Raw genomic sequence first — 22212 nt, 5'->3', positions numbered from 1 at the left:
TGGTGAGAAGGCAAGTGTAGGGGGTTGAGTGGAATCTTTGCTCCGCCATGATGGAATGGTGGAGCAGACTTGATGGGTTGAATGGCCTTATTCTGCTCCCATGTCTTATGGACTCTGAAATTTTCATGATGATGCCCATCAGAAAAATATTAGTCCAGCAAGGTTCTTGTCAAGCATTAAGAAATAATCAAGTTTAATGCCTCATTCTTGACTTCTGAAGAACCTTGGATCGAAAACGTCACGATCCAACAATCAGTATCTCAACCGTACTGACAGGAGGACAGTTAGTGTGGATCAGTAACATCTCCTTCTAATTAACAATCAACACAGGCGCACCTGAAGGACACATGCTTAGCCCACTGCTCTACTCTCTCTATACTCATGGCTGTGTGGCTAGGCACAGCTGAAATGCCATCTCTGAATTCATCCACGGCATATTGGCAAAATTTTAGATGACAAGGGGGCAGCAGTGGAAAGAGTGGGCAGCCTCAAGGGCTTGGGTGGCCCCCGTTTGCTGAACGTTCACTTTACGACACCTCACTGTTACGAAAGACATAGAGACATAGAAACATAGAAAATAGGTGCAGGAGTAGGCCATTCGGCCCTTCGAGTCTGCACCGCCATTTATTATGATCATGGCTGATCATCCAACTCAGAACACAGCCCCAGCCTTCCCTCCATACCCCCTGACACCCGTAGCCACAAGGGCCATATCTAACTCCCTCTTAAATATAGCCAATGAACTGGCCTCAACTGTTTCCTGTGGCAGAGACCTACATTAGTCACTTGTTTTCGCTAACAGAAGGTGTTTTCACCGTTACGAAAAAAGGAAGCACACACCCGAACAGCCAAGCTCCTCCCCCAGAACTGCATCCTAGCTGCCATTGCTTAAACATGTGCTTTATCTCGATTTATTTTGTGCATCCGTTAGCAAGATGAGTTCTAAGGGATCGGAAAAGCCTAAACGATCGTGTAAGAGTGTTACACAGAGTAAAACTAGACATAATTAAGCGTTTCGATCGTGGTGAACGAAGTAAGGTCATTGTCCGCGTGTTGAACTTGCCTGCGTCCACCGTTCACACTATTTATACGCAGAGAGAAAGAATTCTGAAAGCTGCCGATGTTACTGTTGGTTCTGCTCGTAGCAAAGTGGTCTCTCTCAGTCGGCATCCGATAATGGATAAGATGGAAAGTCTATTGCTTGAGTGGATTGATGGGTGTACAAAGCATGGTGTTCCGTTAAGTTTTCTTATACATAAGGGGAAATCAGTCAGTCTTTTTAATAAGCTGAAACAGAAGGCACTGGACGATGGTGATGAAAGTGTTGCTAAAGTGGAATTTAAAGGTAGTCATGGGTAGTTTGATCGGTTTCTGAGGCGAGGGCAGCTTCATAGTTTAACGTTTACCGGAGAGAGTGCTTCGGCTGACACTGAAACTGCCGAAAAGTTCCCAGCAGAACTGAAGAAAATAATTACAGAAGGTGGTTATTTGTATAAGCAAGTGTTTAACTGTGACGAAACTGCAATTTATTGGACTCTTCCCAATTCCGGTAAGTGAAACTACACTGTACGTACATTATTTCTACTTTATATAGGCTGCGTATTTTTATGTGTTATTTGATATGATTTGTTATTTGGTATGATTTGGCAGCTTCATAGCTTAAAGGTTACTGGAGAGAGTGTTTCTGCCGAGAGCACTTGCGCTGTGTTTACGCTGAGAGTGCTGCCGTGAGATTTCTTGCTGCACTAGAGAGTGCTGCAGAAAAGTATTTCTACTTTATATAGGCTGTGTATTTATCATAGCATTCCTGCTTTTACTGTATGTTACCGTTATTTTAGGTTTTATGTGTTATTTGGCATGATTTTGTAGGTTATTTTTTGGGTCTGGGAAGGCTCAAAAATTTTTCCCAAATTAATAAATGGTAATTGCTTATTCACTTTATGACATTCCAGCTTATGAACCGTTTCATAGGAACGCTCTACCTTCGGATAGCGGAGGAAACCTGTAAACATTTAAGAAGATTTATCCTGGACCCAACATATTGATGCAATTACAAAGAAAGCACACCAGTATCTCCTAATTAGGAGTTTGAGGAGATTTGATGCGTCACCAAAGACTCTTGCAAATTTCTACAGATGTACAGTGGAGAGCATTTGACTTGTTGCGTCTTCATCCGATATAGAGCCTCCAATGCACAGGATTGAAAGAAGATGCAATGGGTTGCAGACTCGGGGTACATCACAAACACCGCCTTCCCCACCATCAAAGATATCTTCAAGCAATGATACCTCAAAGTGGTGGCATCCATCATTAAGGACCCTCACCATCCATGATGCACTCTCTTTTTGTTAGTACTATTAGGGAGGTACAGGAACCTGAAAACCCACATTCAGCATTTCAGGAAAGGCTTCTTTCCCTCCAACATCAAGTTTCTGAACTGTTCATGAACACTACTTCATTATTTCTTTTTTTGCACTGTTTTCACAGCTTAAAATCATTTTTATATTTGCACTGTACTCTGCTGTGAAACAACAAATTTCAGGGTATATGGTGATAATAAACCTGATTCTGATTAATGCCAGTCTTTCTCAGACCTGCAGTTTTTTTTCTTCCGACCACAAAGACTGGCTCAAGCTAAGCCCAGGCTTTAACAAGCATCTTAAATAAGCACAGACGGGTAGAGAAGGTGAGAGCCCTAGTAATTCCAGAGATTGCAACCTACACAGATGGCAGATCTGGAAATAGGTAATGCAGACCAAGCAAACTGATGGTTTTGGCTAATGGAAGTTACAATGGAAGACCCAGTCTAAGATATCAAAAACATTGATGAAAATTTAAAAATCCAGTTGCTGCTAAACAACGATAGGATAGAGGTAATGGATGGACAAGGGCTAGTACACATGTTAAATAATTTTTAAACCAATGCTGAGACTTTAAACAGATAAGAAACTAACTATTGGGTAATTCAATTACTAAGAAAGTCAAAAGAAAATCTCCCTGATTAGCACTCAAGTAAATGAATTAACGCCTAGTACATCAACCCAACCCCATACCATGTATTGATCTGAGCTGCAGAGAGCCCAGACATCCATACCTCACAATAACCTCTCTGGGGCTCACTTAGAAAGAGCCAATACAAATAATTTAAGTGCAAGCAGAGCAGACGTTCTTTTGAATGTGCCAGTGTTTAGAGTGGCCTTGACTCATTAGGTGAGATTAAGTATTTGGTAAATTTCTCTCTTTCTGTTTTTATTGGTTCATTTCTCATCTGTTAGGACATTGTAATTTAGTGAAAATGGCTCTGGGGCAGTGTCTTGTACTCCATGTGGGAAGTCTGGGAGACCTCCAGTCTCCATGGTATTACAGGGAAGATTCTAACATGAATAAATCATCTGATCGGCAGGAGGCAAACAGTGGGAATAAAGGGAGCCTCTTCCTGCTGGCTGCCGGTGACTAGTGATGTTCCACAGGGGTCTGTGTGGGAACAGATTCTTTTTAGGTCATATGTCAATGATTCGGATGATGGAATTGATGGCTCCATTGTAAAGTTTGCAGATGATACAAAGATAGGTGGGGGAGCAGGTAGTTTTGAGGAAACAGAGAGGCTATAGAAGGACTTGGGTATTAGGAGAATGGACAAAGAAGTGGCAGTTGGAATAGGGTCGGCAAAGTGTCTCATCATGTACTTTGATAGAAGAAATTAAAGGGTTGACTATTCTCTAAACGGAGAGAAGATACAAACAGCTAAGGCACAAAGGAACTTGGGAGTCCTTGGGCAGGTTTGCCTAGAGGATAATTTATAGGTTAAATTGGTGGTGAGGAAGGCAAATGCCTTCATTTCAAGAGGACTAGAATATAAAAGCAAGGATGTAAAATTAGTCAGCTCCCTCAGGGGTACTAGCTTCTGTTGCATCCAAGACATCTTTAAGGAGCAGTGCCTGAGGAGGATGCCATCTATCATTAAGGAATCCCACAATTCAGGACAAGCCATCTTCTCATTTTTACCATTGTAAAATCAAGGGACCCACTCTGCTTCTTCCCCTCTGCATCCGGTTGCTAAATGGACATTGAACCCATCAACACTATCTCACTACTTCCCTCATTTCTGCTTTTTTTCACTACTTATTTTAACTTAACTATTTAATAGAGGTATATATTTAATGTAGGGTGTATGGGGTGTCAGGAAGGGGTAGCCCTCTGGTGGGGGAGTATGTCACGTCCTTTTCAGGGCAGTTAGTCCACCTTTGGTCCCCACCTGGCACTCAGCTCTCACCTGCGACTCCTCCTAGCTGTTTGCATGCGACAGCGGCCACACCCCAGGCAACGGCTTCGACAAGCTGGTTAAACCAGGTGAGGGTAGCTGACGGGTCTCAAACCCTCGGTGAGATAGGGAGTTGTCTATCCCAGCATGTGAAGACAGACTCCGGCGGATTGAGCGGAGAGACCAATGGAAGGTCCAACGGTCAAGAAGGCGGTCTCTGCAAGCGTCGTGGAACGTGTACAGCTGGACAAGACACAGAAGACGTCCTGGTCATCCACTGCGCCTAGTCCCATCTCCAGCCGTCTCGAATCTTGTCTTGCCACTGGATCCAGATGGGAATTGGGAAGAGAGAGTGAGGCTGATGCTGGGCATCGCTCCCTCATTTAAATCCAAATCAAGTGCTAGTCTCAACACCATCTAAGCCAGCTGGTGATGGGGTGGCATCAGTGCTGGACTTCAAGGCAAAAGGTCCCGAGTTCGAATCCGGCTGGCTCCCGTGCACGCTCTCCATCTGTGCTGGGTTGAACGTCGAGCTAGCAACTCGACCTCATGAAAAGTACTAATGGTGTTGAGGTCTTCATCGATGACGATGGATGAACCTTATACTTAATGAAACTCAATTTTCTCGATATTTATTGATCCTGTATTTCTTTGTACAGCTGCCGTAAAGTTAACAGATTTTTACAACATATGCTGGTGATATTAAACCTGATGTAACATTGAAGCTTTATAAGGCACTGGTGAGACCTCACATGGAGTATTGAGAGTGGGTCTGGGCCCCTTATCTTAGAAAGCATGTACTGATACTGAAGGGGGTTCAAAGGAGGCTCTCAAAAATGATTCCAGGATTGAACAGCTCGTCATATGAAGAGCATTTGATGGCTCTGGGCCTGTGTTCACTGGAATTCAGAAAAAAGAGGGGAAACCTATCGAATGGTGAGAAGGTTTGATAGTGTGGATGTGGAGAGGATGTTTCCTATGGTGGGAGAGTCTAGGATCAGAGGACACAGCATCAGAAGAGAAGGATGTCCTTTTAGAACGGAGTTGAGGAGGAATTTATTTTGACAAAGAGTGGTGAATCTATGGAATTTGTTGCCACAGGCAACTGTGGAGGTTAAGTCTTTATGTATATTGAATAATGTATCTTGGACAATGGACTACCGAACTGGTTGAACACAGTTGTGCAGCTTCAGGGCTGTGTGTCAGACATGGCTATAATCAGCTCATCAGCACTGGAGCCCTACAAGGGGCTGTATTGGCTCCCTTCTTGTTTTCCCTGTAAACCTCAGACTTTACATATAACACTGAGTCATGTCATCTGCCGAAATTCTCTGATGACTCTGCAATAGTTGGGTGTATAAAGGGAGAACAGGAGGATGAATACAGGGCCCTGGTGGAGGACTTTGTCAAATGGTGCAAGCTGATCATCTGCAGTTCAACATCAGGAAGACAAATGAGACGGTGATGGACTTTAGGAACATTAAGCCTGCACTGCCCCCGTTACGAATGATGGTGAGGACGTGGATGTGGTGAGGACCTACAAGTACCTGGAGATGCACCTGGATGACAGACTTGAGTGGAGCATCAACACAAAGGCTGTGTACAAGGGCCAGAGTCACCTCTAATTCCTGAGGAGATTGAGGTCCTTTGGAGTATGCAGGCCTCTTCTTCGCATGCTCTATCAGTCTGTTGTCACCAATACAATCTTCTATGTGGTGGTGTGTTGGGGCAATGGCATCAACACGGGTGATGCCAACAGGCTCAATGAACTGATTAGAAAGGCTGGCTCTGTTATAGGAATCAAAATGCACACACTGGAGGCTGTGGTAGAACAAAGAACTCTACAGAAAATCTTGGAAATTCTGGACAATGTTCCTTACCCTCTGCCTGCCACCTTGGCTGGACAGAGGAGGACTTTTAGTAATAGACTAAGACAACTGCACTGCTCTAAAGAGCGCTATATGAGGTAAATCTTACCCTCAGTCCTTAGATTCTATAATGACTCAACCTACAGCCCCCCTCCTGTTAGACTGTTTGAAGTAACTTATTTTTTTTATTCTTTCTTACTTCCCTTCTAATATTTGTATATCTGTGCACTCGTAATGCTACTGTGACACTGTCACTTCCTTTGGGATCACTAAAGTATCTACCTACATTTAAGGCAGAGGTTGTAGTTTCTTGATTAGTCAGGGTATGAAGGGATACGGGCAAGGCAGGAGATTGGGACTGAGGGGAAAAGTGGATCAACCATGATGAAACGGTGGAGCAGACTTGATGGGCCAAATGCAAGAACACTCCAGATCTTACAATTTTCCCAACTACCTGTGGATTCTAACTACATTTTGAAATCACGTTACCCAACCTCCAAGTAGCGATTCAATTCGTAAAATTTGGAGCAGCATTCATAGGCCTTAAAAAAAATTTTATGGAGCTGCTGCCTGACAATTAGTGTGATTCAATCCTAATCTCCACTGGTGTGCACGTAGCATTTGCACATTCTCTCAGTGAATGTGTGGGCTTTCCCCAGGTGCTCTGGTTTCATCTCAGATCCCAGGGATGTGTAGGCTGGTAGGTAGTTTGGCCACCGTGAGCTGCCCCTAGTGTAGGGAAGTGGCAGAATCTAGGTGGAGTTATTGGGAATGTGGGGAAAATAAAATGGGGTTCATGGAATGAGTGGCTGGTGGCCTACTCAGCAGTCTTAAGGTCCTGTTAAAGTGCCAAGGGCTGAACTGGAAAGAATATGGTAAATAACTGATCTATTGTTGTCACACGTAGAGGTACAGTGAAAAGGTCTCGACTTGCATTCTGTTCATACAGATCAATTCAGAGCATTGAGGTAGTACTTAAAAGAGAAAACAGTGCTACAGTACAGAGAAAGTGTAGCATAGGTAATAATATGGCGCAGTTACATTGAGGTAGATTGGGAGGTCAAGAGTCCATCTTATTGTATGAAGAAACATTCAATTGCCTTATCATAGCAGGAGATAAGTTGTCCTTGAGCCTGGCTTCAAGTTTTTGTATTTCCTGCCCAATTTGGGGGTGGGGGGGGGGGTGGGAGCAGGGTTTGGTGAGAAGAGAGAACATCCATTGTGGGTGGGATCAATTTTGGTTGCTTTACTGAGACAGCAAGCAGTGCAGACAACGTCCATATAGAAAAGGCTGGCTTCCACAATGTGCTGAGCTGTGTCCATAATTCTCTGCAGTTCCTTGTAGTGATGTGCAGAGCAGTAGCCATGTGAGGCACCCAGAGTGATGCATTGTTAAAAATTGGTGAGGATCAAGTTTCTCTAGCCCTCTGAGGAAGTAGAAGCGTTAGTGAGCTTTCTTAGCCATGGCGTCAATGTGGTTGGACTAGGAGAAAATATTGGTGATGTTCATACCTAGGAAATTAACCCCATTACCTCAGCATCATTGATGTAAGCAGATGCATGTGCACCCTCCCCCCCTTCCGAATTCAAAGACCAGCTCTTTTGTTTTGCTGACATTCAGAGGGAAAGGTGGTTGTCACGACACCATGTCACTAGGCTCACTATCTCCTTCGACTCATCATTTTTTGAGGTAAGTTACCACCTGCAAGCTTGCAGGTGGAGTTCGAGCAGAACTGAGCCACGCAGGCGTGAGTGGAGTAAGAGGCTGAATTTGCAGCCTTGTGGGGTGCCAGCGTTGAAGATAATCATAGAGCAGGTGTTATAACCTAACTTACTATAGCAGTCAGTTGATAAGGATCCAGTTGCAAAGCAAGGAAATGAGCCCCAGCTTTGGGAGTTTGGAGATGAACTCGCTTGGAGTTATAGAATTGAAGGAGAAGTTGTAGTTAATACATAGTCTAGCATAGGTACCTTTATTGTCCTGATGCTGCAGAGAAATTAGCGTAGGACCAGAGAGATGGCCCCTGCCAGAGACCTGTTTTGGCAGTAGGTGAATTGCAGTGGATCTCCAGGCCACTAGAATTAATGGGTGCCATGACTAGCCTCCTGAAGCTCTCATGATTATGAATGCCAGACCACTGGAGGCAGTCATAAAGCCACATTACCTTGTTTTACTTGGGTACTGGTATGATAGTGGTCTTCTTAAAGAAGGTGAAGACCTCAGACAGAAGCAGAGAGAGATTAAAAATTTCTACAATACCCCAGGAAATGCCAACCTACTACTCCCAATGTGATGTTCAGTACAGACAAATCACAGAAGAACTGGTGAAATTACAAACTATAATAATAGTGAAAAGTTCAAAGCAAATTTATTATCAAAGTAAAGATTTGACACCATATACTATGCTGAGATTCATTTTGTTTCGGGCACAGTAGAATAAAAAATACAATAGAATCAATGAAAAACTACACATAAAGACTGACAAATAATCAATGTACAAAATAAGATTTGTGCAAATACAAAGTAATAAGAAGAAATAAAAGATTGCTTAGTGAAGAGCCCAACCCTAAAGTGAAAAATAATCTAACTGAATAGCACAAATTAAGAAGTCTGAAAAATCTGCAAGAAAAATTAAGGTGACGAATGGGTTGTTTAATAAAGCCAACACATTCTTCGCCAAAGCAGAACCTCCAACCCAAATCATTTGGAAAGGCATGAATTGGCAGCACCAGTATACAGATGCTCTCTCCATGGATCAATCATGAGAAACGTGCAAACTTACGATCCACTGGATTAAACTATGTCAGAGATGTGCTGACTGCAGTAGTGTCAAAGCTTTAACAATGTCACATTTTTAAAATATTTTTTAAAGATCTGGGCATTACAGGCAAGTCCTGAATTTATTGCCTATTCCCAACTGTGATTTATTAGATCGTTTGAGGAATTTTAAAGGTTAATGACTCTTGGTGGCTCAGACTGACCTCTGGATCAGACTCATGAAGGAGGTCAGATCTTCTTCCTTGAAGGGCATTAATGAATCAAACTATTTTTTTTACAACAATCTGATGTACTTGGTGTCATCATTACTGATGTATCTCTCCAACACAATGCAAAATCCACACTTTAACCATATACAAATAACGTGAACATACAGTGGAGAAATAAATTGTACCAAATATACTGAGACCCAGAGAAAAATAAATAATTCCAGATAATATTTGGGAATATCTGGAATGATTATTATATATTGGAATAGAAAGGAAAAAATATAATTTAAGTTGAAATAGGACATAGAACAGTAGAATACAGGAAGAGGCCCACGATGTCTCTGCTGACTAAGATCCCAAAATGTTATAACAATCTAATATTGAAACAGAGTAACCTCAGATTTAGCTGATTGGAGGGGAAGGTCATCAGCACTTGAATTAGAGACAGGAATGTAGAGCAACAAAGATTAAATAAAATCAAGCTGAACTGATCCTTAAGAAGGATATTCTACTCCTGGACATTTAATGACTTCAACCCTAGACAATCATTAACTTGATGTCAATAACTTAACGTCATTGCTCCTCATTGAGTGAGCCCATTATATCTAGACTTTTATATATAACACATTAAAGGTTACTGGCTATTACGCCAGTGACAACCCTTTGGTAGAACTCTCCACTTAGCCCCACTTTTTCCATACAATCATTACTCAATGGTTTATCTAACTCTCCATCGAAAGTTACAGCTGAATTTGCTTCTAACACTTGCAAGCCAGCACATTCCAGATTGTAAGAAGATAAAATGCTCTTCTCATCTTCCCAGCCCACCCAAAATCTAATTTCCTGTCAACTTCCTTAAATTGATATGCTCTGGGCACATGGTGTTAAATCAGAAGAGATAGACATCTCACCGAGGTGTTCTGAGTGTTTTCTGAGGTAGTTTCCTTTGGCTGCCCAGCCTGAAAAGCAGGCACAATCTGAGCAGATAGTTCCGACATTGGGATCAAGTATGTCTCACTCGTTAATGTGGGTGATGCACTTTCTCACTGAAACAGATAATGAAAAAAATAACAATTTTAGTTATCTGCTCACAATCCTTCATCTGACCACCACGCTTTAAGATGCCCAATAAAATTAACTTTTCCTAATGATTCAATTTCCTTAATGACTTGTAGGCACAGACAGCTACACCAAATGCAATCCTATCACCTCCAAATCACAGATTGAAAGCCTCAGAATTAGGAGCACCTCTGCCCTTTTCAGACTAGAGAGCTACAAGCAAGGCTGTATTCAATTGGGTTCTTTAGAGTCAGAGTCATAGAAAAGTACAGTGCAGAAACAGACCCTATGGCCCACCTAGCCCATGCCAAATCCAGTTAAACTGCCTACTCCCATTATCCTGCACCAGAGCCCTCCATTTCCTACCATCCACGTACCTATCCAAATTTTGCTTAAACATTGAAATCGAGCTTGCATGCACCACTTGTACTGTCAAGCTCATTCCACACTCTCATGACCCCGAGTGAAGAAGTTTCCCCTCATGTTCACCTTAAACTTTTTACCTTTCACCCTTAACCCATGCTCTCTGGTTGTAGTTCCACCCAACCTGAGTGGAAAAAGCCTGCTTGCATTGACCTTGTAAATATCTCTCATCATCTTGTATATCTCTATCAAATCTCCTCTCAGTCTTCTGATTTCTAAAGAATAAAGTCCTAACCTATTCAATCTTTCCTAACAATTCACGTCCTCCAGACCCAGCAACATCCTTCTAAATTTTCTCTGTACTTTTTCAACTTTACTTACATCGTAAGTGACCAAAACTGCACACAATACTCCAAATTAGGCCTCATAATGTCTTATACAACTTCAACATAACACCCCAATACTTCTGTATTCAATACTTTGATTTACGAAGGCCAATGGGCCAAAAGCTTTCTTTACAACACTCTCTACCCATGATACCACTTTCAATGGATTATTGACCTGTATTTCCAGATCCCTTTGTTCTATCACACTTCTTCCGTTCACTGTGTAAGACCTACCCTGGTTGGTTCTACTGAAGTGCAACAGCTCACATTTGTCTACATTAAATTCCATTTGCCTCTTTTTCCTGCTGATCCAGATTCCTCTGCAGGCCACGATAATCTTCCTTGCTGTCCACTATACCTGGAATCTCGGTACCATCCGCAAATTTGCTGATCCCGTTAACTACATTATCATCCAGATTATTGATATAGATGACAAGCAACAGACCCAGTGGCATTCCACTGGTCATATGCCTTCAGTCAGACAGGCAACCATCTACTACCACTCTGGTCCCTTAGAATACTTTCCAATAACTTTTCCACTACTGATGACAGGATATAGTTTCCTGCTTTATTTTAAGAGTCTTCTTAAATAGCAGAATATTAGCTATCCTCTAATTGTCCAGTACCTCAACGGTCGCTAAGGATGATTTAAATATCTCTGCTCGGGCCCCTGCAGTTTCTGCACTTGCCTCCCACAGGGTCTGAGGGAATACATCGTCAGGCCTTGGGGATATATCTAGCTAGATTTGCCTCAGAACAGCAAACATCTCCTCCTCTGTAATCTGTTCAGGGTCCATGACCTCACTGCTGCTTTGCCTCGCTTTTGTAGACTCTGTGTCCATCTCCTGAGTAAATGCAGATGGAAAAAATCCATTTATGATCTCCCCCCCATCTCTTTCAATTATCATTCTGATCTTCCAGAGGACCAATTTTGTCCCTTGCAATCCCTTTACTCTTAATATATCTGTAGAATCCCTTAGGATTCTCCTTCACCATGCAACCTCATGCATTTGATAAGGTGCCACACATGAGGCTGCTTAACAAGATAAAAATCCCATGGTGTTACAGGAAAGATACTGGAATGAATAGAGGAATGGCTGACAGGCAGGAGGCAGCCGGTGGGAATAAAGGGGGCCTTTTTTGGTTGGCTGCCAGTGACTAATGGTGTTCCTCAGGTATCAGTATTGGGATCACTACTTTTTACATTGTCAATGACTTGGATAATGGAAATGATGACTTTGTGGCAAAGTTTGCAGATGATACAAAGATAGATGGAAGGGTAGGTAGTGCTGAGGAAGCAATGCGATTGCAGCAGGACAAATTGGAAAAAGAGGCTAAAAAGTGGGAGATGGAGTACAGCATTGGGAAATGTATGATACTGCACATGAAGACTATTATCTAAATGAGGAGAAAATTCAAACATCAGAGGTGCAGAGGAAATCCTTGTGCAAGACTCCCAGAAGATTAATTTACAGAAGGCAAATGCAATGCTGACATTTATTTCAAGGGGAATAGAATATAAAAACAAGTAAGTAACGCCGAAGATTTATAAGACACTAGTCAGGCCATATTTGGAGTACTGTCAGCAATTTTGGGCCCCATATCGCAGAAAGGATTTGTTGTCATTGGAGAGGGTCGAGAGGAGGTGCATGAGGATGATGCCAGGAATGAAGGGGTTAACACATGAAGAGCGTTTGGCAGCTTTGGACCTGTACTCACTGGAATTTAGAAGAACGCGAGGGGATCTCATTGTAACCTACTGAATGTTGAAAGGGCTAGATAGTGTGGAGGTGGAGAGGATTCTTCCTCTCACAAACAAGTGAAAATACGCAGATGCTGGAAATCCAAGCAACACACACAAAATGGTGGAGGAACTCAGTAGACTAGGCAGCATTCATGGAAAAGAGTACTACAGTCGGTATTACAGGCCAAGGCTCTTCGGCAAGACTGGATAAAAAAAGCTGAGAAGATTTAAAAGGTGGGGGAGGGAGAGAGAAACACAAGGTGATAGGTGAAACCTGAAGTAAAGAGTTGGGAAGTTGATTAGTGAAAGAGAAGGAGTCGTCTGAAGAGGACAGAAGGCCATAGAAGAAAGTGAGGAGGAACACCAGAGAGAGGCAAGGGGTGGGCAAGGAGATAAGGCGAGAGAGGAAAAAGGGAATGGGGACCAGTGAGGGGAGGGGGGGGAGGGCACTACCAGAAGTTCGAGAAATCAATGTACGTGCCATCAGATTGGAGGCTACCCAGACAGAATGAGAGTGGCCTCATCACGACATATTGGAATGGGAATGGAAAGTGGAATTGAAATGGATGGCCACTGGGAGATCCTGCTTTTTCTGGCAGACGGCACATAGGTACTTGGCGAAGTGGTCTCCCAACCTATGTCGGGTCTCACTGATATACAGAAGGCCATACCGGGAGGCACCAAGCACAGTTTATGACCCCAACAGACACACAGGTGAAGTGTCACATCACCTGGAAGGACTGTTTGGGGCCCTGAATGGGGGGACGTGTAGAGGCAGATAGAACATTAACATAGGCAGACATCAACTGAGGAAACAAAATTTCAAATAGTTAATGTTTCTGCTTAATGATTTGTTCTGACAACCAGCTCATTGACTGGAAATGACAGCTCCTTTCCTGTCCTGACAGATACTGGATCTATCATTTTGTTTCAATCTCCAATTACCAGCATCCAAGTTTGCTGCTATTCAAAGATTAACCTCTTAATTTTGAAAATGTTCAATCAACACCAGCCACAAGAGTTTTCTTTTGGGGTGTGAACTCCGGATTATCATTGCCAGTTGTAATCAGCCATGAATATTCCGTGTGATAGACAAGAGGTCCATTAATTCCACCGGGTTTGTGCTGCCTCACATACCATTTCTATATACATTAATTCCTCCATAAATTTATTCTTCCCTATTGCCATTATAGGTGACCAGTCCCACCCCTGGTAATACGATCCATCAGGTTACTGAAATTCATCCCAACAGAATTGGAACAAAGAACACTACATATCCTTTGTACCATGATGCTGCACCAAGGTTTTAACCTTCTCTTTAAGATCAATCTGACTTCCCTCCTACATAACCCTCAATTTTCCCATCATCCATGTGTCTATCCAACTATCTGCCTCTATCACCACCCCGGCATGGCGCTCCACATATTCACCAGTCTGTGTAAAAAACTTACCCCTTTAATCCAATCACGTTAAAATTATACCCCCATTGTATTAGCCATTTCTGTCCTGGGAAAAACATCTCTGGCTATCCACTTATCTTGTACACCTCCATCAAGTCACCTCTCATCCCCCTTCACTCCAAAAAGAAAAACCTTAGCTCACTCAACCTATCATCATAAGACATGCTCTCTAATGCAGGCAGCATCCTGGTAAATCTCCGCACTCATTCTAAATCTCCACATCCTTCCTATGAGGTGACCAAAACTGAAAACAATATTCCATGTGTGGTCTGCAATATTACCTCATAAATAAAATATAACTACCCAAAACTTCGAGATACTGAAAAAAATTCACTTAGGAGTGAGTGAACAAAAAAAAACAAGAAACTAATCTTTTCCTCCAAAGTTGTGCTAGCTGAAAAATGTACAGATGAGGGAGGAAACTGGAGCAGAAATAGAGACCGCACTGCAAGTCACAATTGAACCACGATTCCTTAAATTGTGAAGTAGCACTTGTACTAAACACACCCACCACATTGTCCCTGATCGAACATTTATAGTAAATTGCAGTAAGACATCTCAGGATGTTTTATAAATTCAGTTGCACAGCATTGAAATTTTGAGCCCATCATGTACAAAGCCCATGTTTTTGCCCACTTACACTAATCCCTGATGTCTGCACTATGACTATATCCTTCTTTGCCTTGTCTACTTAAGTGCCTTTCAAAATGTCTCAAACATAGACCACTACAGCCCATGATGTTTTTCCAAATTAATTAAATGTCTAACTAAACTTCACCCTTCTGCTTACACAATGTCCATCTCTCTCCATCCTCTGCACATCCATGTGCCTACTTAAGAGCTTATTGAATGCATTTTTCATATTTGCCTTCACCATCCAGCACACCAACTCCTGCAGTATTTTCCAGGCTCTATACAAAAAAACTTGCCCTGCACACCTCTCACCTTAAATGCATTAGACATTTCAACCTGGGAGAAAAATGTACCAGCTGCCTGTGCCCTACTAAAGCTTCTATCAGGTTTCCCCTGAGCCTCCACTGCTCCAGAGAAAAGTCTGTTCAAGCTCTCCTCATAACCCACACCCTCTAATCCAGGCAGCATCCTGATAAACCTCTTTCTCACCCTCTCCAAATTCTCCATATCCTACCTAGCATGTGGCAACTAGAATTTAATGTCATTACTCCCAATGCAGCCTAACTAAAGTGTTATACAGGTGCAACATAGCTCCCCAGCTTTTGAACTCACAGTCTTGATACATCTGCTTCCGGTAGGATCCCTCCACCACCTCCTCTAGCAGCGCATTAGCCACATTCTTACAAAAACATCTTCCTCAAATCCTCTTTAAAACTCTTCCCCCTCATCAGAAACCTATTGCCTCTATTTTAATACCTCTACTAAGGGTAAAAGACACATTACATACCCTTCACGCTTAGCCTATCCAACTCACACCATTCTGGGGAATCTCTTCTGCACTCCCTCCAAGACAATCACATCTTTCTGAGAATACGATGACCAAAGATGCACATGATACTCCAAGTGCAAACTAACCAGTGTATTGTCGTTTCAATATATCACCCCAGCTTTTATATTCTATTCCCCAAGCATGTCATATGCCCAATTAACCACCCTATCCATCCATGTAGCCATTAAGTATTGGTATCAGTGGAATATCGTCAATGAAACTAGAGATAATGATAAAGAAATAGGCCTTCAAAAACATTAAAGGACAAGTGGGAGACAGAAATCCAGGTCTGTAGAGAAACTTCCAGAATGTAAGCCCTACACAGAAGGCATGGCTAAAGGTGATAAAAAGAAAATGACTGTTTACAAGCCTTCAAGACCTCTGTTCAAACTCTGGCTGAAAGGATGTGAGGAAAATGGAAGAGCAGATTATTATTTCAATGGTAAAAAATTGCAGCATGCTGCTGTGCAGAGGGACTTGGGAGCACTTGTGCATGAATCACAAAAGGTTGGTTTGCTGGTGCAGCAGGCTGTCAAGAAAGCAAATGGAATGTCGGCCTTCATTGCTAGAGGGATTAAATTGAAGAATATGAAGGTTATGCTCCAACTGTACAGGGTACTGGTGAGGTCACATCTGGAGTACTGTGTGCAGTTCCGGTCTCCTTACTAGAGGAAGGATGTACTGGCCTTGGAGGTGGTGCAGAGGAGGTTCACCAGGTTGATTCCAGAGACGAGGGGATTAGACTGTGAGGAGAGATTGAGCCGCCTGGGACTGTATTCGCTGGAATTCAGAAGAATGGGAGGAGATCTTACAGAAACATATAAAATAATGAAATGGATAAATAAGAGAGGCAGGAAAATTGGTTCCACTGGTAAGTGAGACTAGAACTAGGGACATAGCCTCAAGATTCAGGGAAGTAGATTTAGGACAGAGATGAGGAGGAACTGCTTTTTCCAGAGAGTGGTGAATCTGTGAAATTCTCCGCCCAATGAAGCAGTGGAGGCTACCTAGGTTAGGTTTAAAACAAGGTTGGATAGATTTTTGCATAGTAGGAGAATTGAGGGTTATGAGGAAAAGGCAGGTAGGCAGAGATGAGTCCATGGCCAGATCAGCCATGATCTTATTGAATGGCAGAGCAAGCTTAATGGGCCAGATGGCCTACTCCTGCTCCTATTTCTTATGTTCTTATGACTAAACCCACAATGGGATGTACAAATGAGAACTTCCAAAGTCAGTGTTGAAATGGGAAGCAAAAAAAAATCATTACATTTCAGGAGTGAATGAAAAATGGTGCAAGTCGAGATAGAGGAAGAAAGAATTATAGATTTTGCCTAGAGTTAACACAAGCATGAATGGGGGTTTCAGCATTAGGCAGTGGTAAAACTGGAAAGGCAAAATGTAATTGGAATTAGATTGTCCTGCTGTCAGATGCTAATCTCACTGTCAAATAAGCCATGAAGGTCATGAACAGTCTGTTTCATTTTTTGACGGAGTTGGAGATGGTGGCCAAGGGACATATTTTTTGCAATCTGATGATAATAACTATTACCAACATCAATTGTTTGATGTTTTCCTTAAATAGGTTCCATTATGATTCTTGTTTTCGCGGCTGTCTGTGGGAAGACGAATCTCAAGGTTGTATACTGCATACATACTTTGATAATAAACGTACATTGAACTTTTACAATATTTGTTGAGAGGAAACGTCTCCTGATCTAGTAACGGAATTTGGATAATCAGTTTGACGGGGTCAGTGACATAGGAGAGATGATGGTGAAGTGGAGCTGGATGGCATCAATTGGCATCTGAAACATGACATATTAAAGTTCAAAGAACACTTATTATGAAAGTATGTATATCATTTACAACCTTGAGTTTGTCCTCTTGCAGGCAGCCACAAAACAGAGAAACACAATAGTACCCATTTTAAAAAACCCTGCACAACAAAGGATGTCAAACACCCAATGTGTGAAAAAAGAAAGATCATGAAAACAATAAAAATGTAAACAAATAACATTCAGAACATGAACTGCAGAGTCCCCGAATGCATGTTCAGTCACACAGCCAGTCCAAGGTTGCGGCGAGTGCCATGCAGAGTCAATTCAGGGCTGAGGCAAGTAAACGATATTATAAAAATTGTTATAACTTAGATCTGTTTTTCTTGTAAATGCTCTATCTCTGATGCTATGTGCCTGTGAAACTGCTGCAAGTCAGTTTTTCATTCCACCTGCGTGTACATGTGCTCAAATTCACTGTCATATATACACAACTTTGATTTCAGGGGTTACCAACAGGGAGCATGCAGGCAAGAAATAGATGTGGCCAAGTGAAGATGACTAGGACTAGAATCCAATCTGGTAGCTGTACTGGATAAACAAGAATAGAAACAAGGAAGGATAGGCCAACTCAGTTGAATGGCAAAATATTATCGGATGAAAAGTGTGAAGCAGGGTATTCAGTGATGGTTAGCAGTTACCCTCATCCCACATTACCAAGTTGAAAGAATTAAGATACCAAGTATGTCATACAGGTCATGTGAAAGCACTTAACAATCAATCCACAATAACTTGTTATTACAGGAACAGCATAAAGTTACTAAATTACTCTCTTTCGTTAACATAACATATGGTGTATGTGTGTTCCACAGGATATCGACAAGTACATGTTAAAATTCACCTCTTAAGTAATGGCTGGATTCCAACTTTGACCACCTAGCATAATTGGAGGTCACGTTTGATGGACACACTCAATTGCTTACTTTCCACATTGAGGTAAAACCAGGTAACAAGAATGCTGTTCAATAGCTAACTTGTTTTACAGCTGCTCATGAGACTAGGTATACAGACTGCTTAAATTTCAGAATCTAATGGCTAAACATTAAGACAGCACAATAGAACCAGTCAGACTTGTTAAATAAAAAGTCCCCAACAAGCTAATTTTTGGAGGGTGAATGACCACTCTGATGGACGAGTTGACCAGCAGCCGGGAGGGGTAAGAAGAGCCGGGCACTGTAGGGGAGGAAGAAAGTGGGGGTGGGGGCATATATTTCAGCCGTGATCTAACAGAGTGACAGCACTCGAGCAGTCGTTCCCGACAGATGTACATCACGGCGAATCCAGGGGAAGCAGGTCCTGCCCAGTCACAGCGGACTGACTGTGGGAAGGGCCGGGGACGGGCTAACACCGAGAATACCGCTCTGCTCCAACCCAAGACAACACATCCGAACTGGGCCCTTACCGCCCCCACTCACGATGAAGAGCCGCTCGGTCACGGCTGACACAACCTGGCAATCACCGGCAGCAGCACCACAACCCGCCACCGTTTCTGCGCCTCCCGGTGTGACGACACTTCCGGTGCCAAAACATCGCCGCAACACTGACGTCACCGCGTAACAGCCGTCCACCCCGGAGTCGGAGTGTCTCTCTGTCTCAGAAACAGTCCCACCCCAGCAACTGGTCCCTCCCCAACACACACACACACACACACACCAACAGCAACTTCCCTTTCCAATAACCGGAGTCGGAGTCCGAGAGTCTCCTTGTCTCAGAAACAGCCCCACCCCAGCAACTGGTCCCTCCCCAACACACACACACACACACACCAACAGCAACTTCCCTTTCCAATAACCGGAGTCGGAGTGTCTCTCTGTCTCAGAAACAGTCCCACCCCAGCAACTGGTCCCTCCCCAACACACACACACACACACACACACCAACAGCAACTTCCCTTTCCAATAACCGGAGTCGGAGTCCGAGAGTCTCCTTGTCTCAGAAACAGCCCCACCCCAGCAACTGGTCCCTCCCCAACACACACACACACACACACCAACAGCAACTTCCCTTTCCAATAATCGGCCCCGGAGTCGGAGTGTCTCTCTGTCTCAGAAACAGCCCCACCCCAGCAACTGGTCCCTCCCCAACACACACACACACACACACACCAACAGCAACTTCCCTTTCCAATAACCGGAGTCGGAGTGTCTCTCTGTCTCAGAAACAGCCCCACCCCAGCAACTGGTCCCTCCCCAACACACACACACACACACACACCAACAGCAACTTCCCTTTCCAATAACCGGAGTCGGAGTGTCTCCCTATCTCAGAAACAGTCCCACCCCAGCAACTGGTCCCTACCCCTCCCCCAACATACACACACACACACACACACACACACACACACAGCAACAGCAACTTCCCTTTCCAATAACCAGCCCCAGAGTCCGAGAGTCTCCCTGTCTCAGAAACAGACCCACGCCAGCAACTGGTTCTCTGTCATAACCTCCCCTTCAATTGGTTCTTCACAGCAATCAGCTAAAACTCTCTCACTCTTCAGTTGCTTCCTCCTGGACAACAAGCACACTAATATGGCATAAGGCTTCTTCCCCCAGCCAGAATTACCCCATAAGCTACTCCCACTAGCAGTTGCTCATCCCCTTCTCCCACTCCTGCATTAACACTGAACTCAACAATAATGAAATGCTTTGAGTAGCTGGTTATGGAAGACTACGTGTGCAAGAAGTGTGTCCATCCACAGCTCCTGATAGACCACATGGCAGCACTGGAGCTGTGCATGGACTCTCTTTGGAGCATCCGAGATGCTGAGAATGTTGTGGATAGCACAGTTAGTGAGTTGGTCACACTGCGGTTTAAGGATCTAAGGAAAGATAGGGAATGGGTGACCAACAGGATGAGTAGTCGCAGGAAGGTAGTACAGGAGTATCCTGCAGTCATCTCCCTCCAAAACAGATATACCGCTTTGGAGTCTGTTGGGGCAGATGGCTCATCAGGTGAAGGCAGCAGTAGCCAGGATCATGGCACCGTGGGTGGCTCTGCTGCGCACGAGGGCAAGAAAAAGAGTGGCGGAGCTGTTGTGGTAGGGGATTCCATGGTAAGGGGAGTAGAGAGGAGCTTCTGTGGTTGCAAACAGGACTCCCATATGGTGTGTTGCCTCCCGGGTGCAAGGGTCAGAGATGACTCGGAGAGGCTGCAGGGCATTCTGAAAGGCGAGGGTGAGCAGCCAGCTGTCGTGGTGTATGTAGGTACTAACGATATAGGAAGAAAGCAGGATGAGCTCCTACAAGCTGAATTTAGGGAGCTAGGAGAAAAATTAAAGAGTAGGACCTCAAAGGTAATCATCTCAGGATTATTACCGGTGCCACATGCTAGCCAGAGTTGGAAGAGCAGGATAGCTAGAATGAATACTGTATGTGGCTTGAGCGGTGGTGCAGGAGGGAGGGTTTCAGATTCTTGGGGCATTGGAACCACTTCTGGGGGAGGTGGGACCAGTACTGTCCGGATGGTCTACGTCTGGGCAGGGCCGGGATCAATGTCCCAGGGAGATTGTTTGCCAGTGCTGTTGGGGAGACTTTAAACTAATATGGTAGGGGGATGGGAACCAACACAGAAAAGAAGAGGGAAGTGATGCAGAGATCAAAGCTGGAGTTAGTGAATAAAAAGTAGGAGTAGAGTGCATAAAAGTAAAAAGCAAAAATCGCATAGGTCACTAGATTCTAAAAGGACAATGAGTATGAGGGCAATTTATCTAAATGCCCGTAGTATTAGAAACGAGGTTAGTGAACTTGAGGCACAGATCAGTACCAAGGCATATGATTTAGTGGCCATTACAGAAACCTGATTGCAAGATGGAGATGACTGGGAATTAAATATCCAAGGGTATCAGGTAATATGGAAAGATAGGCAGGAAGGCAAAGGAGGTGGCACTCTTAATTAAGGATGAGATCAGGGCAATTGTGAGAGACGATATAAGATCTACAGAACAGAATGTTGAGACCGCTTGGGTAGAGATTAAGAACAGTAAAGGGAAAAAAAAATCACTGGTGGGTGTTGTCTATAGGCCACCTAATAAAAATATTGCAGTGGTAGAGGCGATTAACCAAGAAATAACTGAGGCTTGTAAGAACGGAATGGGAGTTGTCATGGGGGAGTTTAACTTCCACATAAATTGGGTGAATCAGGTTGGTTAAGGAAATCTGGAGGAGGACTTCATAGAATGCATCCATGATGGCTTTCTTGAGCAGCTTGTTAGTGAACCTACAAGGGAAAATGCTATCTTAGATCTAGTCCTGTGCAATGAGACGGGTAAGATTAATGATCTTGCAGTCAGAGTTCCCCTTGGAAAGAGTGATCATAGTATGATTGAACTTCACATACAGACGGAGGATGAAATAGTTAGATCTAAAACTAGTGTATTATGCTTGAACAAGGGAGACTGCAACACGATGAGGGAGGAGTTGGCTAATGTGGACTGGGAGCACAGGCTATTTGGTAGGACAAATGAGGAACAGTGGAATACTTTCAAAGAGATTTTTCACAGTGCTCAACAAAAGTATATTCCAGTCAAAAGTAAGGACAGGAAGTGTGGGGAGAGCCAGCCTTGGATAACTAAGGAAATAAAAGATAGAATCAAATTAAAAGCTCATGCGTACAAAGTCACAAAGAGTAGTGGGAGAGTGGAGGATTGGGAAAACTTTAAAAAGCAACAAAGAAAAAACTAAACAAGAAATAAGGAAAAGGAAGTTAGAGTATGAAAGTGAATTAGCACAAAATATAAAAACAAAGCAAAAGTTTTTATAAATATATAAAGCGGAAGAGAGTGGTTGAA

The 22212-nt window shown here is 43.3% G+C and overlaps 1 protein-coding gene across 4 annotated transcripts in view; it reads right to left on the bottom strand.

The window, feature by feature from the left end:
* Positions 1–19431, bottom strand: part of psen1 (presenilin 1) — a 138746-nt gene extending 119315 nt beyond the window's left edge. The window contains exons 1-2 of one of the 4 annotated variants that reach the window (XM_072263707.1): positions 18829–19431; positions 10029–10163 (exon numbers count right to left, since the gene is read on the bottom strand). In XM_072263707.1, coding sequence (XP_072119808.1) covers positions 10029–10115 — 87 coding nt within the window. In that variant the 5' untranslated portion in view covers positions 10116–10163; positions 18829–19431. The other 3 variants (XM_072263716.1, XM_072263734.1, XM_072263724.1) reach the window with 3 other exon arrangements.
* Positions 19432–22212: the final 2781 nt, after the last annotated feature.

Source organism: Mobula birostris, chromosome 1, assembly GCF_030028105.1.
Source record: "Mobula birostris isolate sMobBir1 chromosome 1, sMobBir1.hap1, whole genome shotgun sequence".
Taxonomy (NCBI): Eukaryota; Metazoa; Chordata; class Chondrichthyes; order Myliobatiformes; family Myliobatidae; genus Mobula; species Mobula birostris.
Note: the sequence above shows the minus strand (reverse complement) of the source record. Positions and strands in the feature narration are given on the sequence as shown.